The 26,114-nt window shown below is 40.7% G+C and overlaps 1 protein-coding gene across 2 annotated transcripts in view; it reads right to left on the bottom strand.

Moving 5' to 3' along the window:
- LOC134540858 (cGMP-specific 3',5'-cyclic phosphodiesterase) overlaps positions 1 to 26,114 on the bottom strand; it is a 274,843-nt gene that overhangs the window by 104,046 nt on the left and 144,683 nt on the right. For both annotated transcript variants that reach the window (XR_010076524.1, XM_063383866.1), the window contains exons 2-6: positions 20,523 to 20,612; positions 16,202 to 16,344; positions 13,187 to 13,509; positions 11,696 to 11,931; positions 7,282 to 7,400 (exon numbers count right to left, since the gene is read on the bottom strand). Coding sequence is in view for 1 of the 2 variants with exons in the window: in XM_063383866.1 (XP_063239936.1) it covers positions 7,282 to 7,400; positions 11,696 to 11,931; positions 13,187 to 13,482 (651 nt within the window). In the remaining variant the exon portion in view is untranslated. The remainder of the gene's footprint in view (positions 1 to 7,281; positions 7,401 to 11,695; positions 11,932 to 13,186; positions 13,510 to 16,201; positions 16,345 to 20,522; positions 20,613 to 26,114) is intronic.

Here is a 26,114-nt window from a genome sequence, read left to right as displayed (position 1 = left end):
GACGGTAAATGGGTGGCAAGTAATTGTCAGGGGGTGAAAAAAAAATTCTGCTCGAGTTTAATTTAAAAGGTAAGAAGGCTGAGCCTTACAAATAACTCGTTGGGAAGGGGGGGTTGGGAATTAAAATACCCAAAGTATGTATGTATCTGTGAACTCTACATTTTTTGATGCAACGTTGAGAACTATATTAACGAGTTCTCTCTTTAAAAAGGGAACATCTGGTTTATTGAGCTTGGTGGAAACACACAGGACTTTAGTAAATGAGTTTAAATATAAATTCTTTAAAAAAAAAAAAAGAAAAGTAGTGAGCTAATGACAAAATGCTCTTTCATGCACTTATTTCACTCAAGAGTAAAGAATTCAAACAAGTGAATATATATATATTAATTAATGAGTTTTATTTAACAATCACAATCATATTTTAACATTATTTATTAGAGATTATTATTTTTTCTAAAAGAAATGCAATACAAACTAAAAAAAGTATCTATCTTTGTAATTCGTTTACATACCCAACCAAGTAATGACTTAGCTCATTTATTAGTAACTACAAAGGCAAAGGGGAAACAAGAGATGAGCTGTAACTAGATTTAGCCATAAATGTTCAAAACCACTGTACACATTCTATTTGCATAGCTCTAGATTTATACCTGCCATCTGAACATCAGATATATTTTGTATATTATCCATATCATTTTAGCCAAACAAAGTATGGATGACTGAAATAGAAATAAAAGTATCAACACCCAAAAACATCATACCTAAAGTTTAAAGGCCTGAATTCCAAACATTCTAAGTCCAAAACACTTGAAGTACAAATACCCTAAGTCTGCACACTCGAAGTCCCAATACCCAAAATCCGAATACCTGAAGTCTGAGAATTCGAAGTTCTAACAACTGAAGATGAAACATTTGAAGTAAAAAATTGGTTGTCTGTAAAGTCGGTTTACGGACGATAGTTTAACGTGACAACGTAATAACAAAACATTGATGAAATGATTGATCCAGAAGAAAATGAAATATCATATTCGGCCTGAGACTGAGCCGTAATAGGTTTATACAACCAAACCATTTAGGCATTAAAAATATTATATTCATTGAGGAAGAATTTTTTTAAAATTTGTCTATCTTTTGTATGATAAAATCTAAGTAGTATAGTTTAGCCGGAACTGGCACAGGCTTCAGGCTGTGGTGTCTGAGGTGTTTTCCGCCATATTGGATTGTGACGTCACGGCGGCCATCTTGGATGAGCGTAACGAGACACAGCGTAACGGGACAAGTTTGACCTAGATCCCGACGGCCATTTTGGATCCGCCATCTTGGATCCGCATTCTTGGATGACGTCATTGTTTTCTCGAACATTCCGGCGATGTGTTTTCCGCCATATTGGATGATGACGTCACCGTTGCATTTTTCGTTACGGTCGCCATTTTTAACTTTTTTATTTATTATCCGATTTTAATGAAATTTTTTTTTAAAAATTATAAAAATATTCAAATAATAAAATTTTAATAAAATACTTATAAAAAATACTTTTACGACACGGAGTTCAGAGTCCTCGGTTCGAACCCGGTGAGGGCAAAAAAATAAAAATGGCGACCGATCCTTCCCTCACAGTGGACGCAGGCAGACTGACCCCCACCACTTATGTCAATGCACATATACCATCAGGTAGTATGACGTCATGTCCGCCATCTTGAAATTTGGACGCCATCTTGAAAATCATTATTTATTATCCGATTTTAATGAAAAAAATTCCAAAATTCATCAAAAAATTAACGTATTTGAATTCTGTTTGATTATATCGATGTTCATCCTTGGTTCGATTCCCGGCGAGAGTAAACGGTCGATCCTTCCTCCATGAAAGCTACCTAGACTGATCTACCACCACCAGTACCAAGGTATATATCATCAACTGGTATGACATCATGTCCGCCATCTTGTCTCCATCCGCTGGAGACCACCATCTTGTTTTCGTCTGGTAGAGTGTGCCGATACCATGTAGTATAATTATCTGGTAACCATACTTTTGTCCTCAACTGTTGACATTGAACATTGACCTTTGACCTTTACCTTGAAATTTGACCTTGACCTTGAAATGTGACCTTGACCTTGAACTTTGGCCTTGACCTTGAAATTTGACTTTGTCCTTGAAATTTGACTTTGTCCTTGTCGACCATCATGGATCCGACATTTTATGTTCAGTACATGCTACCAGGAGCTACCACATGCTGGAGTACGCCATATTGTGTGTGTACCTGTATTATAGAGTAAATTTCCATCTGGATAATTTTATTCTAACCCGCTACAGTGCAGTAATCATTTATTATGGAGGTGCCCCCCGCCATCTTGAAATTCGGCCGCCATCTTGAAATCATGTAATAATGTAGCTAGAAAAGCGGGAAAAATACAAAATTCATTAAATAAATTAGTAATCCATATAATGATTGATTGGATCGACTAAGGTCCTTGGTTCGATCCCTGGCCGATTCAAAACAACTATAATTTAAAAAAATACTAAAAAAGTGTTAGGTTTGAGAAAATAAAAACACCACAAGTTCTTTTTAAAAAAATTTATTACATAAATTCAATACACTACTACAAGTACAAAAAAAAAAAACACTGACAAATTACCAAAGCCTTTTGGATTCCTCGATTCAAACAGTCTTCTTATTGTACGGACTAAGCCTTTTACATGACTTTAAATGTCTATCCGATCCGTTCATAACCACAGCCAGAGACGGACTGAAGTTCATAGCACTTATATATAGTCTCATTAGACGGTACAACACATGAGTCAAATCAATAACCATGTTCATTATACGTCTCGGAGCATTTTCTATAATGACGATGTAAACTATCGAGACGTGAAATTTTTTTTTTGTTGATGGAGCTTCCAAATGTGCTGCCTTTTCGATGGTGGTGCTTACAAATGTGCTGCCTTTTCGTTGTCGGTGCTTCCAAATGTGCTGCCTTTTCGTTGTCGGTGCTGCCAAATGTGCTGCCTTTTCGTTGTCGGTGCTGTCAAATGTGCTGCCTTTTCGTAGTCGGTGCTTCCAAATGTGCTGCCTTTTCGTTGTCGGTGCTGCCAAATGTGCTGCCTTTTCGTTGTCGGTGCTGCCAAATGTGCTGCCTTTTCGTAGTCGGTGCTTCCAAATGTGCTGCCTTTTCGATGACGGTGCTTCCAAATGTGCTGTTTTTTCGTAGTCGGTGCTTCCTATTGTTTTTACTTTTTTGAAGGTGCTTCCAAATGTGCTGCCTTTTCGTTGTCGGTGCTTCCAAATGTGCTGCCTTTTCGTTGTCGGTGCTGCCAAATGTGCTGCCTTTTTGTAGTCGGTGCTTCCAAATGTGCTGCCTTTTCGTAGTCGGTGCTTCCAAATGTGCTGCCTTTTCGTAGTCGGTGCTTCCAAATGTGCTGCCTTTTCGTTGTCGGTGCTGCCAAATGTGCTGCCTTTTCGTTGTCGGTGCTGCCAAATGTGCTGCCTTTTCGTAGTCGGTGCTTCCAAATGTGCTGTTTTTTCGTAGTCGGTGCTTCCTATTGTTTTTCCTTTTTTGAAGGTGCTTCCAAATGTGCTTCCTTTTTTGTTGATGGTGCTTCTATTTTTTTAATGTGGTTTTGACTCTAGTATTTTAGTAAATTGTTCTTGATTTGACTAGCGTATTATTCAAACCGGTTAATGTATATAAACGAGTCCTAGACAGCAGGACGCTCAGTTTGTTTCTGCCGTCGACGGTGTATGGATAACCTAGTTTGTTTCTTCTGGTGCATAAGTCGCGTAATTGCCTGTTCTTGAGACCTCGATGGCATCTTTACCGTCTTTAACGTCGTACTCGATGGAGGATGTACCATCGACTACGGGAATCATGACGTCGGCGCCGACGATGTTGGAGCAGATCCCGTTGGCAACGCCTCTGACAACACTGGAGGAGACTTCGAACTGTGCTGTTCCACCATCAGCTGAAGTTTCATCAGCATTGAATACTTCAATTAATGAAGAGCGTACTTCGCATCAGTGCAAATACTGTGGTGCATCATTTACTATCACCTCAAATGCTCGCAGACATGAAAGAAGCGGTTGTTCCAATAATGTTCAAAGAATACAATTTCAGTGCAATAAGTGTAATAAACTAATTTCACGTCTCGATAGTTTACATAGTCATTATAGAAAATGCTCCGAGATGTATAATGAACATGGTTATTGATTTGACTCATGTGTTGTACCGGCTAATGAGACTATATATAAGTGCTATGAACTTCAGTCCGTCTCTGGCTGTGGTGATGAACGGATCGGATAGACATTTAAAGTCATGTAAAAGGCTTAGTCCGTACAATAAGAAGACTGTTTGAATCGAGGAATCCAAAAGGCTTTAGTAATTTGTCAGTGTTTTTATGTACTTGTAGTAGTGTATTGAATTTATGTAATAATTTTTTTTTAAAAGAACTTGTGGTGTTTTTATTTTCTCAAACCTAACACTTTTTTAGTATTTTTTTTAAAATTATAGTTGTTTTGTATCGGCCAGGGATCGAACCAAGGACCTTAGTCGATCCAATCAATCATTATATGGATTACTAATTTATTTAATGAATTTTGTTTTTTTTCCCGCTTTTCTAGCTACATTATTACATGATTTCAAGATGGCGGCCGAATTTCAAGATGGCGGGGGGCACCTCCATAATAAATGATTACTGCACTGTAGCGGGTTAGAATAAAATTATCCAGATGGAAATTTACTCTATAATACAGGTACACACACAATATGGCGTACTCCAGCATGTGGTAGCTCCTGGTAGCATGTACTGAACATAAAATGTCGGATCCATGATGGTCGACAAGGACAAAGTCAAATTTCAAGGACAAAGTCAAATTTCAAGGTCAAGGCCAAAGTTCAAGGTCAAGGTCACATTTCAAGGTCAAGGTCAAATTTCAAGGTTAAGGTCAAATTTCAAGGTCAAGGTCAAAGGTCAATGTCAACAGTTGAGGACAAAAGTATGGTTACCAGATAATTATACTACATGGTATCGGCACACTCTACCAGACGAAAACAAGATGGTGGTCTCCAGCGGATGGAGACAAGATGGCGGACATGATGTCATACCAGTTGATGATATATACCTTGGTACTGGTGGTGGTAGATCAGTCTAGGTAGCTTTCATGGAGGAAGGATCGACCGTTTACTCTCGCCGGGAATCGAACCAAGGATGAACATCGATATAATCAAACAGAATTCAAATACGTTAATTGTTTTATGAATTTTGGAATTTTTTTCATTAAAATCGGATAATAAATAATGATTTTCAAGATGGCGTCCAAATTTCAAGATGGCGGACATGACATCATACTACCTGATGGTATATGTGCATTGACATAAGTGGTGGGGGTCAGTCTGCCTGCGTCCACTGTGAGGGAAGGATCGGTCGCCATTTTTATTTTTTTGCCCTCACCGGGTTCGAACCGAGGACTCCGAACTCCGTGTCGTAAAAGTATTTTTTATAAGTATTTTATTAAAATTTTATTATTTGAATTTTTTTATAATTTTTAAAAAAAAATTCATTAAAATCGGATAATAAATAAAAAAGTTAAAGATGGCGACCGTAACGAAAAATGCAACGGTGACGTCATCTTCCAATATGGCGGAAAAAACATCGCCGGAATGTTCGAGAACACAATGACGTCATCCAAAATGGCGGATCCAAGATGGCGAATCCAAAATGGCCGTCGGAGTCAAGGTCAAACTTGTCCCGTTACGCTGTGTCCCGTTACGCTCATCCAAGATGGCCGCCGTGACGTCACAATCCAATATGGCGGAAAACACCACAGACACCACAGCCTGAAGCCTGTGCCAGTTCCGGCCAAACTATACTACTAATCTACCTCTGCATACTTTTATGAATAAAATTGAATAATTTTTATTGAATCATCACTATTTTGTATGGATACAAAGAAGGTGTGAAATGAAATCATCAATTTAATTGATAAATTTACTTTTATTTGCATTCATTAATTAAAAAATATATTTATTACTTTTGTAGTGTCACGCGCGCCGTATTTATTTTACAAGTACAAAAATGTAGGTATTGCAGCGGCCGGAATTCGATCCGTCAACCTTACGATAGGTAGTCAGCGATACTCACCGCACGGCACGAGGCCATGTTGGAAACATCAGTTTCTGATGTTATATATATTTATAAAAATTTTGTTTTGTGTTGTGGAAATTTTAAAAACGTATATAGTCCACCATGTTTATTTCTTATAGTGGTAGGCGGGAATTTAATAACCGTACCGATTGTGCTGAAAATCGGTGGACGATCGTTAAATTACATAATATATTAATTATTCAAACGACGAAAATATGATTGAAAAGTCAAATCGATGGTTGTTCCAATTGAGTGAAAGAGAGATGCCACGCATGCGTACAATGAGAATAACAGGACACATCCGTAGTGGGACATCCGTAGCGGGACATCCGTAGTGGGACATCCGTAGTGGGACATCCGTAGTGGGACAATGTGCGTGCAGCCTGCGTTCATCAATTTATTTGACGTTGTCACGTCAAAAAAAATCGACGTGAATTCCCAATACTAAATTGACGTGAATTCCCAATACTAAGTCCAAAACGTTCAAAAGTCAAAACATTCGAAGTCCAACCATCTCAAGTCTGAACACTCGATGTACCAATATTCGTTGTCCAGAATTCAGGCACCTGAATATAAAGAACCGAAATTCGTACGGATAGCTTAGTTGTTCCTTGGAATTTTCATATTTGAACTTCGCATATTGAGACTTCACGTGTTCTCACTTCGGAAATTGGGATGTTGGATTGTTTTGACTTCGTTTTTGACTTTGTGTATTGGGACTTTAAGGTGTTGGGACTTGGAATGTTTTGAATTTTGTACTTTCTGACCTGGGTGTTATTGGTAACTGTTTATTATGAATAGAAACCGGAAAAATTTGCGAATTCATTTTGCGATAGGATAAAATACAAATACATAGTTATACCTCAGTGCTGCCTCTGCTATTGGCTCACAACTCATCTGGGTGACTCTATGGGCTAATGAGAAACGCCCGACCAAAGCTTTATCGAATCACATGCTGCTACGTTGGGACGTCTCACAAGACAGCAGCCAAATGAGTGGGTGACATTTGACCGAGTGTAGGTAGAACTATGGAGTTCATCCTGCAGGTCATTGAACCCGCGAATTTTTCCGATCCCTAATTATGCCCGGCAACCAACATTTAAAACTACGCCATTTACGCTAAAAAGACGTCCGAAGCTGGTCACCTGATAGGCATCCTTGATGTTGATGAGCTGTTTGCTCTCGGCAACCATTCCGGCGATGCCCACGCCGAAAGGAATGCGTATCTCTTCGGCGTGCGCCTTCTGGATCGCCTCTTCGAATTCTGGAACACAAACAGGACAAGTCCAGCGGCCCGTCCGGTCAGCGAGGCATTTGTTGTCGCGTGAGGCGCTCGCTGGTGCTTCTAGCGGGGTCGTTACCACAACGCCGAAATACCACAAGGCCGACCGTACAATAACGCCGAATGCCAAATTGACCGCAACGCCGACAGCTAGAAAACTGCTGTGTACCACAACGCCGAAATACAGTAACGACGAAAAAAATTTCTGAGGGGGGGGGGGGGGGCACAGGACCAAAATGAAAAACAACTGAATGAATTTCTGTGTGTTTCTTAAATGTATCTTAACGCCGAAATACCACAACCTAACCTAACCTTACCTTACCTAACCTAACCTAACCTTTGTGGCAGTCCTGCAATGACATTTTTCGACGTTAATGTGTTTCGGCGTTGTGGTACAGAGCAGTTTTCTAGCTGTCGGCGTTGTAGTCAATTTGGCATTCGGCGTTATTGTACGTTCGGCGTTGTGGTGCGTCCCCCTTCTAGCGCGGTGTCTCCTCTGGACTGGCGCGCAGTCTTCTCGTCGTGCATCGAGCGGCGACCGTAACATTACACGGCGGAGAAATGAAACGACAGGAGAAATAAAAGCACCACGAGTGCTCCCAAGAATTTACACCGGGAGTTTCATGTCTGAAAACACGCGTTTCAGCCATTGTCACTCTTCCAAAAAATACCAGTTTAAAAACCGAAATCAGGAAAAATGCGGAACTACTCATCCACCCTCGGCTATTATTAAATTCATTTTTCGTGAAAAGACACCGCATTGATAGAGACCTGTAAAATTAGCGGATTCATATCGCGATAGAATAAAGTCCAAATACTTTTGACATTATTTTGCTTCAGTGATTGGGCCACAGTTTATCTGAAGGACTCCTGGGCCATTGAAAAATCTTTAACAGAAGAATTAGCGAATCACGATCATTCCAGTCAACAGGTGTTACGAGTCGGTAACCAATCAGCAGATGTAATTTGCACGAGTGCGTAGATGATCATGGAGTCTATCCTTTAGGGATTTGAAATCGCGAATTTTACAGGTCTCTACGCATGGAATATCCTGAGCAGTTTTTTTTTAATCGCGTGGGTTTTTTCTGAAGCTCTGCTCACCGAGTGTGTCCCAGTGTGGGCGGGGCAGCTCAAAAGTTAAAGAGTTCCAAATCGCTCAGACACCCGACTCGAAGTCTACACTTTTACAAAATTACAGCAAATGTACGGACTTTTACACGAAGGATTCAACTCAAACTTAAAAGAGTTCTTCGTAATTTCGAATAACTGAATCTTCATAGAAACCCACGCCGTGTTTCGACTTCCTAATTTGGATGTTTCTTCTGAACAAAGATAAACACACACGTGGACAAAACAAAAGTGCGTTCTTACTGCGGACAACCACAGTTTTTTGAATTCTTTCATTAATATACCAATAATATTCTTTTGGTTTCACAATAGCTGCGAATTCACGCAGATTTGTAACCAGCGTTCCTTCGTAAATTGAAGGTAAAATTTTTTTTTAACAGTGTAGTTCGAAAACTTTAGTGACCAAAGCCTCTAAATACCACCTAGCTTCTGTGCTAGCGCTGCGTTTCTGAGAATATTTATGTGCCAACTTTAGGGCGTATTAAGGTGGGTGGATGGGGGAGATTTACAAGGGAAAGGCAAGGAAAAGAGGTAGCTGGGGCCCCCTTCCGAATTCGAACAAGGAGAAAGGCGATGTATTTGTGAAATTTGTAACTACTTCTCACAAACGACTGTCAGATTTTGTTAATATGAAATGGTATTCTTCCTTTTCTTATTTTATATTGTAACATGTAAAAAGAAAACTATTTATACTTTTTACAAGAAAAATCCTTAGAAACTCACTTGCCGACGATATCACTTGTAAAACTGCAAGGCAGAGCTTTGTAAATTGCAAATGGTACAAAACTCCACATTGCAATTTTACAAGTGAAATCGTTGGCAACTGAGTTTCCGAGGACTTTCCTAGTGACAGTAAAAAACATTTTTTTTTACAATAAAGTATTACACGTCATTAAATGCCCTCGAAAATTTATGTTATAAAATAATGCAAAATCACAGTAACCATATAAATATTTTTAGTTCGTTAAATTCCATAAAAACGTTATTAAACAGTGTTATAAATATCGTGAGTTTTGAAATATTGGTGCTTTATTGATCACACTATTAATCAACCCTTACTTAATACTAATGATTCTTGTTCCCCTAACATTAGAATATCTCATTAAAAGGAAGTTGTATTCCGAAAAATGCCCCCCCCCCCCTTTTTTTTTTCCGTTAAAGCACTTGTAGCCAGCTTATGTGCGGATTTCCTTGTTACAAGTAGTCATTTTCACGGACGGTTAACAGGAAGAGAATAAATCTGAAAGACTTCATCTTAGTTTAAACTGTTCCTACATCTTTGAAGCAATGCATGAAGTAAATAATGAGTGACTGCTGAAAAAGCTTTCGCCCCGTGTTTAGGGTCTTAATTAATTTTTGGGAATGACTTTGAGTCTAATAATATCCAATGTAAATATACACTGTATTGTGATCTTCGTAAATATCTTAATGAGTGAGCCTAGTTTAAACGAAGGTAAAATTCGTGACTTTAAAATATAGTAAATTGTTATGGCATTGAAAAAAAGTTCTGAAACCGAAACTTTGTCTTTCGGGTTTCGTATATCTCGTTCTTAACAAGGCCGCAACAATACATGCTGAAAATAATAAATAATCATCAATAATCTCGCAGACAAACCAAATAATAACGGTACTAATGGGCCGGGGGAAACGGGAGAACTCTGAGAAAACCCACCGACATACAGCAACGTACATATTCCAATTACAAAAAAAAAAAAAACCCTTCAACCCCCTTTTAATCGAACCCGTATCTATTTGGTGAAAGGCTAATAACCTGACAACATTTGAAAAATTATTTTAGTCACATTAAAAAATATATATTTTTATTTTTATTGTTAAAATATATTATAAACATATAGCTAATTTTTGACAAGGTTAAATTCCATTTTTCATTATATTTCATTGTGTGGCAAGATAGGGAGTAGGTCCTGTGAGGAAAAAGGGGGGGGGGGCTACCTACAGTTGCATAAGCGTGATTGTAAAACGGGTTTGATGTCAAAGTCGAAACTCTGTCTTATGGAAAAATGTATATATATTTTAAAGTTATCTGCTTATGGCACTCATGTAGGCCAACATATGGGGTGTACACAATAAACGAGCACCGTATCCAGAGATGAAGTGTCGGTCAACCCAACGTGCAAAACTCCCGGCTCGCGCGAGCTCCCTTGCTGGGTTTTAATACCAAACAACTACATGATGTTTATTATTAAAATTTAATTAATTATTGATTTTATAAATTTAAAAAAAATCCATTAAAATTGGATGATATCTATGGATTTTCAAGATGGCGGACAGTTTTCAATACGGCGGAAATTATTTTTTAAAAATTTTTTTACTTAATTTATTATTAATTTTGATTTTTTTCCTGGCAAATTCGGATAATATTTACGGTATTTTCAAGATGGCGGCCGGATCGATAAATTGAAAGATGGCGGCCGAGGTCAAAGATCCTGATCTCAGCGGCTTGGGGCGGCTCGCCCATGGGGAAATTTAAGCTGGTTTGGTGGAATTTTCAAGTCTCCCTGGCATTTGGGGGAGGGGGGGGGGGGGGAATAAAATGAGGAAATTTTTACCTTAAAAAAGGTAATCTTATACCTCAAAACAGGGAAATTTCTACGAATTTTGAGGAAATCTCTCTTCTCAGCTCAGCTGCCACTCTTTGAATTCGAACTTCTGTTTCGGCGACGTCTAGTCTACACCTGTAATTAGTTATAGGAATAATTTCATGTCCTTTTTGTCACTTCTGGACACCAAAAAAAGAAAAAAAAATTGGTTGTCTGCAAAGTCCGTTTACGGACGATAGTTTAACGTGACAACGTCATAACAAAACATTGAAGAAACTATTGATCCAGAAGAAAAGGAAATATCGTATTCGGCCTGAGACTGAGCCGTAATAGGTTTTTTGCAACCAAACCATTTATAGGCATTAAAAATATATTATATTCTTTGAGGAAGAATTTTTTTTTTAAAAAATGTCCATCTTTTGTATGGTAAAATCTGGAAAAATAAACTTAAAAAAAAACATCCGTAGTGGGACATCCGTAGTGGGACAATTTTCTCGTGCGTGCAGCCAGCGTTCATCGATTTATTAGACGTTGTAATGTCAAAATAAATAAATAAAAAAAGATGGCCGCCGTGACGTCGCGACCCACCCGTGTCGACGGTGACGTCGAACAGCTTGGCGACGAGGTGGCGGCGGTCGCGCGGCCCGCGCGCCAGGAACAGGCTTCCGCGGTCGGCGTGCGTCAGCAGCCCCACGTTCACCAGGATCTTGTGGCAGAGCACGTCGATGTCCAGCTCGTTTGCCACGTCGCGGATCAGCTCCATGAACAGCTCCCCCTCGTCCAGCAGGCCGAGCTGCTGCCGGCGCGGGACGCTGCCCGCCGGCCTGCGCACGCGTCCGCGGCGTGATACTTTCCACAAGCACACGTTCCGCTAACAACTTACCCGCGAGAAAAAACCAAGCGAAATAGTTTCCTCGACAAAGTGAAGGATAGGGACTGGCCGCCAGATAATAAAAAAAGGGGGGGGGGGGAGTTGTCTGTGGCCTGCACACATCCGCGGCGTGATACTTTCAACGAGCACACGTTCTGCCAACAACTTCCCCGCGGGAAAAAAGCGAGCGAAATAGTTTCCTCGACAAAGTGAAAGATCGTGATTGGCCGGTAGATATTAAAAAAAGGGGGGGTTGTCTATGGCCTGCAGACATCCGCGGCGTGATACTTTCGACGAGCACACCTTCCGCCAACAACCTCCCCGCGGGAAAAAGGCAAGCTTAATAGTTTCCTCGACAAAATGAAGGTCGGGACTGGCCAGTAGATAATAAAAAAAAGGGTGGGGGGTTGTCTGTAAAGGGAAGCCTACAACTCACGTAGTTTCGGTTCCCTACCACGTTTGTGCAACTTCGGATTTCTCTCAAAAATTTAAAATAAAAAAATCGAAGGTTTAGGTTAGGTAAGGTCAGTCACAACTGCTTGTTTTTATTGGAAACTTCTGATTTAGCTGCTGAAGTGGCGTTAATACCAAAACGCAAAACTTAAGATGTATTCGGAAATTATTGCAGGGAACCGAAACTACGTGAGTTGTAGGCTTCCCGTCTGTAAAGTCGGTTAACAGACGATAATTTATGGGATAACGTCATAAGAAAACATTGTTGAAAAATTACACACTATTTAATTTCAAATATTATTAACAAAATGGAGGTCGGGGCTGGCCAGTAGATAATAAAAAAGGGGGGGGGGTTTTGTCTGTAAAGTCGGTTTACGGACGATAATTTTACGTGTTAACGTCATAAGAAAACATTGATGAAAAATTGCATACTTTTTAATTTTCAAATATTATTTACGGTTTTTGCAAATTTAATTAAAACAATATGTTTTTAATATAATCAAGAACAATTAGTTAAAAAAAGCCCGCCTTAACCTGTTTGATACTATGTTAGATTTTCTTGCACGGTGGTTGGACGGTTCTTGCACGCTCGGCTCAGGCGGAACGTGACAATGAGTCATGTTATTTTTTCTTGCGTGCAGCCGGCGTTCATCGATTTATTAGATGTTGTCACGTCAAAAAAAAAAAAAAAGCACGACGATGCACGATCGGGCGTTTGGCTATCTCGTCTGCGGGAAGAAGGATTTCCCCCTCACCTGCTGGGGGAGCGAGCGCGCTTGACGGGCGAAGAGCACAGCCAGCTGTGGAACAGCTCCGAGGTGACGGAGTTGCGCTTGCCGCGCGCGATGACGCCGGGGGCGGTCGACGGCGGAGACGGTGGAGGCGGCGGCATTGCCCCCGCCGCCCCCGCCGCCCCCGGCGACTGCAGGCTGGCGGCCGAAGAGCTGCGGGACGCAGAGCGCCGCCGCTGGAGCCATCGCTCGACGGCGTCGCGACGCGCGTCCAGGTAGGCGAACAGCGCCTCGTCGTCCTCCGAGTCCTCCTCGCCCATGGCTAGCGCGCCGGCGACCGCCGCATCCTGGCGCACCGTCAGGACAGGTTCCCAACATCGTTACACGAGTGTCTCCAAGAAACAGAACAGCTTCCATGATCAATAGAGTCCCGGAAATTTCGCGGATTCCTTCTGGCCTCCGGATAGAATTCAAAGTTAGGGGAGACCAGGTCCGCAGGTTATTCACGGGGACGCACCACAACGCCGAAATACCACAACGCCGACGGATAGAAAACTGCTGTGTGTACCCAGTGGCGTAACCAGGATTTGTGTGTGGAGGGTGCTAAGAAGCATGGCTCATCCTCCCCCCCCCCCCCCAACCTTTTAAAGCGGGTTGTCCGTGGCCCTCCGGGAGAATTTTGAATTTTAAGGTGTAAAATAGTGCTATTTTAGCAGTTTTCGGTTCTTAAATTTAAATATTGTAATAGTAAAATTTTTTTATTAATTTTAATATGAAATTTGTTTGAGTGATGAATAAGAAATTAATTGAAGATTTTGTGATAAAGTGTTGGCGGGGGGGGGGGGGGTTGAACCCCTAAAAAACCCCTCTTGGCTACGCCCCTGGGTTAGACTAGGTAAGGTTAGACTAGTTTAGTTTAGTTAAGACTAGGTTAGGTTAGACTAGGTTACGTTAGACTAGGTTACGTTAGACTAGGTTAGGCTGGGCTAGGATAGGCTAGGTTAAGTTAGATAAGGTTATATTACGCTAGGTTAGGTTAGGTAAGGTTAGGTTTGATTGTGGTATTTCGGCGTTAAGGTACATTTTAAGAAACACACACAAATTCATTCAGTTGTTGTTGTTTCGGCGTTGTGGTAAACAGCAGTTTTCTAGCTGTCGGCGTTGTGGTCAATTTTGATAGCCGGCGTAAAGGTATTTCGGCGTTGTGTTTAACGACCCGTTCTTCACATCATTACACCTGTGCACGAGTGTCTACAGGAAACAGAACAGCTTCCATAATCAATTAGTAGAGACCTGTAAAATTCGCGGATTCATTGACCTCTAGGATAGACTCCACAGTCCTTTAAATACTCGCGGAAATGACACCTGTTCATTGGCTACTGACGCGTGAGACGTCTCAACTAGGCTGTCCGTAATTCGGCACTTTCTTGGTTTAGTGTTTCCCATTGGCTCACACTTCCCCGGATAAAATGTGGGCCAATCGCAAAAGCGGTACGAAGGTATTCTTGTTTTGTGCTAGCATATCGCGAAATGAATCCGCGAATTTTGCATGTGTCTATCAATTACGTAAAGACCTGTAAAATTGCCTATTTCAAATCCATAAAGGATAGACTCCATGATCCTCTACGCACTCGTGCAAATTACTTCTGCTGATTGGTTACCGACTCGTAACACCTGTTGACTGGAATGATCGTGATTCGCTAATTCTTCTGCTAAAGATTTTTCATTGGCCCAGAGTCCTTCAGATAAACTGTGGCCCAATCACTGAAGCAAAATAATGTCAAAAGTATTTGGACTCTATCCTATCACGAAATGAATCCGCGAATTTTACAGGTCTCTATCAATTAGTAGGAACCGGATAAATTCGCGGATTCAATGACCTCTAGGACAGCCTCCATTATCCTCTGCATTTCTCAAGTAAACACGCGTGTTCATTGGGTGCTAACTTGTGAGCCGTCTCCACTGGGTAGCTTGTGATTCGACGCTTATTTGGTCGATAGTCTCTCATTGGCCCAGAGAGCTCCAGTTAAACTGCGAGCCAATAGTAGAACCAGCAGAATTATTGTAGACATGTTTGAATTTCAGCCTATCGCGAAACGAATCCGCGAATTTTTCCGGTCTCTATCAATTACGTAGAGACCTGAAAAATTCGCGGATTCATTTCGCGATAGGATTGAGTCCAAACACTTTTGACATTATTTTGCTTCAGTGATTGGGGCACAGTTTATCTGAAGGCCTCTGGGCCAATGAAAAATCTTTAGCAGAAGAATTAGCGAATCACGATCATTCCAGTCAACAGGTGTTCCGAGTCGGTAACCAATCACCAGATGTAATTTGCACGAGTGCCTAGAGGATCAGGGAGTCCATCCTTTAGGGATTTGAAATAGCGAATTTTACAGGTCTCTATCAATTAGTAGGGATCTGAAAAATTCGCGGGTTAATTTCATGTTATGCTAAAATTCAAATAATTATACTTTAGTGCTGCTTCTGTCATTGGTTCACTGTTAATCTGGAGGACTGAGGGCCAATTAGAGACCCTCACTCATAGAAGTGTCGAATCACAGGCCACCCAGTCGAGACGACTCACAAGTCAGCAGCCAATGTTACAGTTGGCATTTGCCCGAGTGTGTAGGGGATATTGGAGTCTATCCTGGAGGTCATTGAACCCGCGAATTTTTCGGGTCTCCATCAATTAGCAACACACACAAATGGAAAATAACACGTACTATGCAGCACGCTAGTTATAAGCATAGCAACTGTTATTTCACAAAAAAAAAAAACTGTTCCACTCCAGTAAGGACTCAACTAGTCAATACGTACGGACCTCACAACGAACCTAAACATGTATTACGAGAGAACACACCGAAGACCACGCAGACGAACTCATTCCAACTTAAAAATATCAGACAGGACAAGAAGATTCAGTCGAAGGAATTTAGTAAAAAAAAAAAAAAAAATAACTTCAGATTGCTGCGAGTGAATGCGGGCGATCTTCATTTGTAAAAAAAAGGAAGGTGATTTCGCGGTGACTGCACTGACCTGTTCAGCGCCGCCAGCGGTAGCGCCAGCTGGCGGCCCGTTGGCCCGTGGCAGCTCCGCAGGTATCGGCCCGTTCGCTCTCGACACGGTCCGCTAGCCGGGTCGTCGTGTGTCGGCGGGGATCGCTCGCAGGCCTGGAAACCCTGCGCAGCGAAAAAAATTTAAAAAAAAAGGAAAAAAAAAAAATTAGATGCGGTGTGTCATGGATAGAGACTGGAAAAATTCACGCTTTTGATGACCTCTAGGATAAACTACACAATCCCCTACACACTCGGGCAAACTCCACCTGCTCATTGGCTACTGACTCGTGACACCTGTCAACTGGGACGCTTTCGATTCGATACTTTTTTGGTGGAACGTTTTTCATTGGCTCGAGACCTTCAGATTAACTGTGAGCCAATCAGAGAAGCAATATAAAGGTACAGTTGTTTGGATTCTATCATATCGTGAAATGAATCCGCGAATTTTTCCGGTGTCTAGTCATGAATAGAGATCCGGAAATTTCGCGGATTCTTCTGGTCTCAGGATAGAATTCAAAGTTATAGGTGTGCTCGACCCATGTTTACTTTCCCATTGGTTGATTTCTTAGCGAGAACATTTTTATCCTTGTTATTTGGCACTACCTGATTCGCTCACTTCCCTCCTAGCCGGGCATCGTTGGCTCACGGTCGTAGAGGGGCGTGTCCAAACAACTGCGTGCCGATCATGAACACAGTGAGAGAGTGTGAAAGTTTGCATTCTAGCTTGCGACTAAATTAATCCGCGAAATTTCCGGGTCTCTAGTCATGGATAGGGAACTGAAAAATTCGCGGGTTCATTTCGTTTTATGCTAAAATTCAAATAATTATACCTTAGTGCCGCTTCTGTCATTGGTCCACTGTTAATCTGTAGGACCGAGGGGCAAATTGGAGACCCCACACTCATAGAAGTGTCGAATCACAAGGCCACCCAGTCGAGAAGACTCGCAATTCAGCAGCCAATGAACAGTTGGCATTTGCCCGGGTGTGTACAGGATATTGGAGTCCATCCTGGAGGTCATTGTACCCGCGAATTTTCCGGGTCTCCAGTCATGGACACGGCCGTGTGTTGTACGTGAATACGTGTACCTAACAGGTAACATTTTTTTAAAATTTATTTTAACATCATGTAAATTCACTGCAACTATTTTACACTAATGTTTCATACATGCGATCGATAGATTTTGACGAGAGCTGGCGATTGAAACTGAAGCGAACGTCGTAGCTTCTCCGAGTCAAAAGTTATACTGAATGGAAAATCTAGAAACGCAGCAAAAATGACTTTAAAAATGGTGGCGCTTTCCCCCTCCACCACGCGCGATGTGTCACAGTCCTCACTTAGCGTAACGAAATCTTTGATCCTTTAGCTGTCCGGTGGTGTAATTAAATTTTCGACGAAGATGATAGATATGTAGCTGCAACACCAAACTGTATCCCCCGATTTTGTCATCATTCGTTTTTTGAATTGCCTCCCACTAGGGAAGCAATTTTAAAGACATATTCACGTCAAAAAACAAAAACAAGTTCAGTATTCGCCAGATACATATAACCTCTGTAACAAGCAAATTAACGAGTTATTACGTTGCAATTATACGCATATAATACGAAACTCGGACACGAAATAACGCCAAGCGTGATATATATATACATACATACATACATACATACACACGCGAAATGTTTTATTCAGCTACATTTCTAGACGCGAATTTCCCTCGACCGCCGCTAGAATTCGCTGCCGGAGCAGCTACGTCGACTATAGAATCATTCGATTAGCCGAGCGAAAATGTTAAACTATTTAATGAGATGGCTACGGCAAAAGCGAAAAACTACTGAGCCCCGGCTTCGGACCTTTTTTTTTTTCATGGAATTACATTAAAATACTATAAAAAAATTACCAAAGTTTCACTTTGGCTTTGTGAACTTTTGGTTCGCTCCATTCGCCACAGATGGCGGCAATGTGGTTAACTCATTTCCGTTCCGTGCGATTTCCTTTCCGTTCACTGATTTACTGCTGCCAAATGCCGTACGTATACCGAGAGATAATATGTCTTTAATCACTAAAAAATAAAAAATACGGAGTCATCGAAAAAGGCACTGTGGTTAAGATGGTCAGGACTTTCGCCTTTCACTGAGGCAATCCCTAGTTATAAATTCCCGGCGGTGTCAAACTCGGGATTGTTCGCGAGTGTGGGGGAAAAACGTGGCGGATGTTTCCTTGGTCTTGAGGGTTTTCTCGGTGTTCTCCCGTTTTACCCCCTCCCCCAGCCAATTCATTCCGTCGCTGCTCCAAACTCCCATCTCACCTCGCCTCAAGCATTCTCCAGTCATTCGGGTAGCGCACACATCAGTCCTTTTCCATCCATGCCGACCCTGCCTCAAGCCGGACAACTACGAATATAATTTTATTTAAAAAATTGTGCTTTAAAAAAATATACGTGAATACATTTACTTTTTTTAATCTTATTGCTATAATATTATTAACTACATAGCTCAGTACGTTGGTTAGATTATTCCATACTAGGTTGGTCTATTTCCTCTATTTTTACTTAAAATAAAATAAAATGATTTACGTTTATAAGGAAATTAATGTCCATAAATTCGCATAAGTATTAAAAAGTCTGTAAAGTCGGATAATTTTACGTGATAACGTCATAAGAAAACATTGATGAAAAATTGCATTCTTCTTAATTTTCAAATATTATTTACAGTTTTTTTGCAAATTTAATTTAAATAATTTGTTTGAATATAATCACGAACAATTAGTTAAAAAGACCTCTCTTAACCTGTATTGATATTATAGAAGATTTTCTCGCACGGTGGTTTGGCCGGTTCTTGCACGCTCGGCTCAGGCGGAACGTGACAATGAGTCATGTTTTTTTTCTTGCGTGCAGCCGGCGTTCATCGATTTATAAGACGTTATCTCGTCAAAAAAAATTAACTGACTGATGGGAGTCATAAACTGTTATCGTGAAAGATGTGGTACGGTATGTCCTTAAAAGAATGCTCCAGTTGTAATTTTTAATAGCATCAACTGTAAACGTTGTAGTGTGTTGGTTCAAAGTCACGATTAAGGAGTAACTCAAAACAGTTTTATATAAGCACATGCACGAGTTCTGCAGTTAGTACGTAAATGTATGTCCGGCGCCTGATGCCCGGTGCTTGGTGGATTCTGACGTCACGGCGTCCAGTTTGGATTACCTTGACCTTCGATCTTTACCTTGAATTTCAAAAGTAAAAAAAAAAAACTCAAAATGTACCAAAAATTTGCACAATTTTCCAGTTTTTAAGGAGAAAAAAATTCCGCCAAAAAACTCAAACTATCAGGAAACCAACAATTTCCCTATTTCGAGGGAAAATTTCCAGGTTTGAAGTGAAAATTTCCCGTTTTTAGTCCCAAAAAAGTCAACGACTTGAAAATTCCCCAAAGCGGCTTAATTTGCTCATGATCAAGCCGCACTAAGCCACCGACAATAAGGATGCCACAGTCGCCATTTCAAATTATTACGTAACTGTTTCATTTATCACTATGGTCGACATCCTTATTCTTTATGCTATAAAATCAAGAAAATATTAAAATTTATTAAAGATAATAATTTTTTTAATTAATACATTCCGCCATCTTAAATTATGACGTCACGGCAGCCATCTAAAAACCCCTAGTTATTAACACACAAATTTGGAAAAAAAAATTGATTAATTAAATTTCAACAAAATTTAAATTACACTTCCGCCATATATTTTCGTCTGCTGTAGGCCGCCATCTTGTATCATTAAAACAAAAAAAAATTAACTGCTTGAATCGCGTTAGAGTTGATGGTCAGAAAAAAAAACTACCCCTACTTTTCCGCCCCCGGCGAATTTCCGCCAGTAAACCCTCTCCACCTCTGAATCCTACATATTCCCGCCCCTGTCCCTGGTGTGTGGACATACTGGGTACCCGCCAGTAGGCCTAAAATAATTTGGCCTAAAATTAAGCTATTTATTTTTAGGCCATGTGACTTTATGCCAAACAATATTAGGTCAAATGACTTTAGGTCAAATATCTTTATGCCAAACGACTTTAGGCGAAATAATTTTAGGCCAAATGACTTTGAGCCAAACAAATTTATGTCAAATGGCTTTAGGCCAAATCTGTTTAGGCCAAATAATTTTAGGCCTAATGACTTTAGGTAAAAAAAAGTTTAGGCCAAGTGAATGTTCTGAAACAGTTTTGGGCCAAATATTTTAGGCCAAACGACGCGCTCCCGACATACTCGGCGAGGTGTGGTGAGGTGAGGTGAGGTAAAGTGAGGTAAGCTCACCTTGTTCTACTCGCCGGCCAGGCGCGCAGGTTCCTCCATGCTGCCTCGTCGGTGATTGGTCGAGCCGTCTGTCTGCGTCCCCTGGTCCAACTGCAACACGCACGGTACATAGTTCGCTAGTGAAACTTCCCAGCTCTCTGTCGGCTGCAACCTTCCGATCGTCACGAGGGAAACAGTCGTGCACAGAATTTCTTTCCCGGCCATACTGTCTTGAAGTAGCTCTGCCTTCTGGGTTCTGACTAGATGTAAGCTTTCGGACATACCTACGCCATTGCTAAGCACATGTATGTATGTAGAAGAAAACTACAAAAAAAAACACAAATCACAAAAACACAAACTAAGCAAAAATTTGCTGTTGTCAGGATACTGCACAACAGGAATATGGTCAACAAACAAAGAAAAACAAAGAAAAATGGACTAACAGAACGAAAAAAAAAACCATAAATGATGACAGCACAAAAATACCGAACCCAAAAAATTCAGCACAACAGTTGAAAACAGACAAAAACGCAGCAAAAACTAAAAGACGAAACAAACACAAACAAACTGGGTTGTAGCCGCACGTCTTCGGCTAATAATCTGCTCCCTGAAGATGTGCGACTGCGATTTCGACCCCGAAACGTCGGTGAATTATTCGCCGCGGACGCGCACCGAGAGAAAGGATTGTTTGCCCGAAAAAAATTTTTTGTTCGTATATGGCGAAATAATTATAATTTGTTAATTCAAACAAATATTTTGTAGTAGGAAAGATTCTGTTGACCCAACAAAATAATTTTTTTTTTCAACTCAACTGTATGTTTGGTTAGGTGTAACAAATAATTTTTGTTGCTTACCAAGTTTGGTTAACCTAACAAAATATTTGTTACAGCAAGTAAATTTTTGTTTCGCCATACATAAATAAATATTTGTTTGATTCAAACAAACCTTTTTTTATCTGTGTGCGCGGCTACAGCCCAGGCGCCAAGCTACTTCTGTTATGAACGTGGTTTTTAGAGGGAACAGGTAAAGGAGTAGACTGCACGGGGAGAGGTAGAAATGACGCAGCATACTTGCACACTCGCATACTTGATACACATGCATACTTGCGCGATAGCATAATTTAGCTCTCGCGTACTTGCAGATATATATTTTTTTTCCTGATCTGCGACCTCAGCCAAAGAGAATTATGTTTCCTACGTCTAATAATATTGTTACGAACGAGAGCAAGGCCGGGACACGTGCAGGTGCAGAGCTGGCTGGCGACTGCCGAAACATGATATGCGCCGCGCGCGCTTGGAAGATAACAAGGATTGTCGCTTTCCCCCTCCTTCCCACCACTCCCCGCGCGGCGCCCTGCCTTTGACACGTAACTGAAACCTGACAGCTGCGGAGTTACGAGTTACGCGAGCCGGCGACACGTGTTTTCGAGAGATTTCTGCCGTCGGGACGGCTCGGAATGACGCGACTGGCCCCGGCCGCTCTGGCGAGTTCTGGAATTGCGCCGGGGCTTATATATATGCCCGAGGACGTCAGGGCAGGGAGTGAGAGGAGTTCAGAGAGAGAGTTCAGACAGGAGCCTTCCCGTGGTGGAGCTTCCGGGGCGATAGTGCCGCGGGTGCGGCAGAGTGGCGAAGGTTCCATGTCGAAGAGTTCAGTTCCGGGCGATAGTGTCGCGGGCGCGGCGGAGTTCCAAGCGAAGTTCCGAGCGAGGCGTCGAGTGGGATCTCGGCGAAGGGGAAGTGCGTCGGCGGACGGCGGCGGAGTGCGGCGACGGAGTCCCGCGGCTGAGATCCACGACGGGTGCTGCGGCGAGAGTTGCGCCGGAGGTGCGGTCCAGCGAGGTGTGCGGTGTGCGGAAACTGAGTGACTGGTGAAGCAACATTTTTAAGTGCAATTGATTATTTGGCAATTTTATAATATTAATTGTAAGTGACATAAGTAGTGGCCATCAATAAAACTGTGTGTGATAAAAATCTTTTATTGGGCTATCGTTTACTAACCCGCGGTAAATCGTAAAAATATAATAAGAAAGAAGTGGAACGCCACAGAAATATTAATGAAAAGTCACAGATATTTTGTAAACAATTGTACCACCACAGAATACTGACAGGGTTCTCGTGTTCTTTCCCTGGTATTTATGCCTCGTGTTGTCCCAGTACCTCCAACAGTTAGGCCTAAAAGTTATTTGCGAACCGTTCCCTGAACAGCTTTCCAGGATTAACTGCGCACATTAATTATAATATTATTAAGTAATCGATTAGGTTTTTCATGGTTTCAGAAAAAAAAAATGCTTGAATGAAACATCAATTGGAGTATAAAACTATGCACCAATTTTCGTAATAATTAGTAGAGACCTGCAAAATTCGCAGATTCGTTCGGTGATAGGCTAGAATTCAAACACATATAACTCTTAGAGATAATTTTGCTATTGGCCTACCTACTGTTCATCTGGACGAATCTCAACCAGTTATAAACCCTCAACCAAAGAAGGATCGAATCACAGACAAACCAGCTGAGACGACTTACAAGCCGGCAGCCAATGAACTTGCGTTTTTTTTTCCCGAGTGTACAGGGGTGGGTATGTGCAGTCTATCCTGAAGGCCATCGAAACCGCGAATTTTGCAGGTCTCTAATAATTAGTCATTATTATCTCGGAAAACGTATTTCATATACGCAAAAGTAACCCATAGCCGTGTGTTGTACAAGTTACAATATCTTTCTTGGCAACTAGTTTCCAAAGGAATTTTTTGAAAAAAAATTACAGATATATTTTCTTCTTGGCAATTTTAACAAGTCTACAGGGAGGTTGTATTAAAGGAAGGTGAAAAAGGGGAGGGTAGGAAGGGGAGAAGACAGATAGAGAGAGAGAGAGTTGGAGTAAGAAGGAAAATCAATCCACGCTAATTTAGATAACTAGCAGCTCTAATGAATCCAGCAGCTATTTAGTTCGCACGTTTACAAATTGGATTCAAGTGACTGCCGCTCCTTAACACGTCCACGGATTTAAGAGAATGGACGCGGACAGAAGTAAGTTGGGATTGTCTTACAAACTTTGCGCAAAATGGAGAACAAAGCTTTCGTCGGAGAATGATTAAGCTGAAGAAAAAAAGGGGGGGGGGTTGTCCTTTCTCAACTTTGCAAAGCGGGTACTTTGCACAAGCGATAATTAATCAAAAACAGCAGCTAGGTTGGATTCTAGAGAAAGGAGCATGTTTTTTTGTTTGGGGGGGGGGGGGGGGGGCGGACTACCCCCCTTTCGGAAGGGGAGGAAGTAACACAAAAACCACAAACTCTAAATTTCTAAAAATAAAAATAAAATTTTTTTTTGTCTTTTTAGATTGGTTGAATTTTAGTTATTCCTTTCGTTAAAGTGTATTAGAACATGGCTAAAAATCACTATAGGTGAAAACAGGTTAAATGGGTTAGCCACGGTAAGCATTTACCGTAAATTTTCGCAGGCGAGAAACAAGGTACTGTAGACACAGAATTTACTGCTAATTTTCACAGACCAATTAAAAAATAATAAATTAGGTTATTCCAACGTTTTTCGAGTGATTCTTGCTATGGGTAAAAGTGGTTTAAAACAACTTCATCCATACTGCCATCGTAACATCGAAACCAACTCAAAAATTTTCCCTCTAAACATTTAGCAAAAGATAAGTCCAACGCTTAACTTTAGTCAGAAAAACGTGAGGTTAATTGCATTGGTATCCTAAGTAAGTACGTGTTGGTACACACGCAAATGGCTGTTTATGGAAAACATACAGTATCTTTGAAAAAAAAAATGTTTATTCATTCTTTATTAAAATTGCCATTGGTGGTCTAGGATGATTTTAAAACAATGATTTAAAAAAAGAGGGGGGGATATAGATTCTTTGTATTTCAAAACACACGATAGGAACAAGAAATTCGGACTATAAAATTATCAATCCCAACAACATTAGTAACTTACTGTGTAGCTTGTTGTTTGAGGCGTTACAACATTTCACTCTGCACCACAAAATTATAGACCGCCTTCACCGAATTATCACAAATTGTATCATAAATTGGGGGGGGGGGGGAGGTAGAAGTATATATCCAATTTAATCCACCTTTTCCTTTATATTGCGTCTCCTACTAAAAGATTTCCAAATTGTGTCTTAATTCCGTGTGGTTCTGAGGGACACGATCTTATTAATTATTTTTAAAAAAAAAATTGTATATTTTGGTGATTTTGTACTAATATTAATTTTTGCACTTTTGTGTTTTTTTTTTACTGGACGGATGATATAGTTAAAATAAAGCTCATGGCGTTAGGAGACGAGTATCACTTAAGTACAAGCTTGTGTTTGTAAGTGTTAAGTTCCCTGTCAACTTTAGTATGCTTGCGTAAATTATGTAAGTAAAACAGTAAATAATAATTTTAAAAAAATGCGAGCGAGTCTTTCACTAATCGGTAGGGACCGGAAAAATTTGCGGGTTCAATGACTTGCAGGATGAACTCCATAGTTCTACCTACACTCGGTAAAATGTCACCCACTCATTGGCTGCTGTCTTGTGAGACGTCCCAACGTAGCAGCCTGTGATTCGATAAAGCTTTGGTCGGGCGTTTCTCATTGGCCCAGAGTCACCCAGATGAGTTCTAAGCCAATAGCAGAGGCTGCACTGAGGTATAACTATTTGTATTTTAGCCTATCGCGAAATGAATTCGCGAGTTTTTCCGGTCTCTACTAATCGGCAGTAGTGTGTAACATCTAACCTCTGGTAACGAGTAAATTCACTTGTTCTCATGTTGAAAATGCACTTATAATACGAAACCTCCACATTAAATTTAAAATTTTTTAAATAATGCCAAGCGTGATAAATATACGAAAATCGTGTTTTTGAATTACATTTCTTGACGCGAATCCAGACGTAGTTTCCTCAACCGCCGCTAGAATTCGCTGCTGAACAGCGGCGTCGACTATCGAATCATTCCATTTGCAGAGAGAAAATGTTAAACAATCCTTACAACGAAACTGCTCCGATAAAAGCGAGGAAAAAAAAGACTTCAATAAATATAATAAAAACCCGGTTTTGGACTTCATTTTTCGACAACGTTTTTTTTTTAATGTACTGTCCATCTTGTTAAAATTCATTAAAAAAATTAATACTGTAAGAGTTTTCCTTCAGCTTTGTGAACTTTTGTTCGCGCCATCTGCCACATGCGGCAGCACCGTCTGTCACACATTTCCGTTCATGTACTTCCGTCCCATTCGGGGAATGACTCCGACTAAATGCCGTACAACGAGAGCTAAGATGTTACACATCTAAAGTGGCCTGATACCCATCACCACCAACAAAAGGAAAAAAAAAAATAGGTTGTCTGTAAAGTCGGTTTACGGACGATAGTTTAACGTGACGTCATAACAAAACATTGATGAAATGATTGCATACTTTTATGAATAAAATTGAATCATTTTTAATGAATTATCACTATTTTGTATGGATACAAAGAAGGAGTGAAATGAAATCTACAATTTAATTGAAAAATTTACTTTTATTAGCACTCATTAATTCAAATATGTTTATTACTTTAACGAAGAGATTATTTTAACTATAACTTTTATACATGTTTGCTATTTAACTTCTTCC

Source organism: Bacillus rossius, chromosome 17 (genome assembly GCF_032445375.1).
Source record: "Bacillus rossius redtenbacheri isolate Brsri chromosome 17, Brsri_v3, whole genome shotgun sequence".
NCBI classification, from domain to species: Eukaryota; Metazoa; Arthropoda; class Insecta; order Phasmatodea; family Bacillidae; genus Bacillus; species Bacillus rossius.
This window is presented reverse-complemented; position numbering and strand designations above follow the sequence as displayed.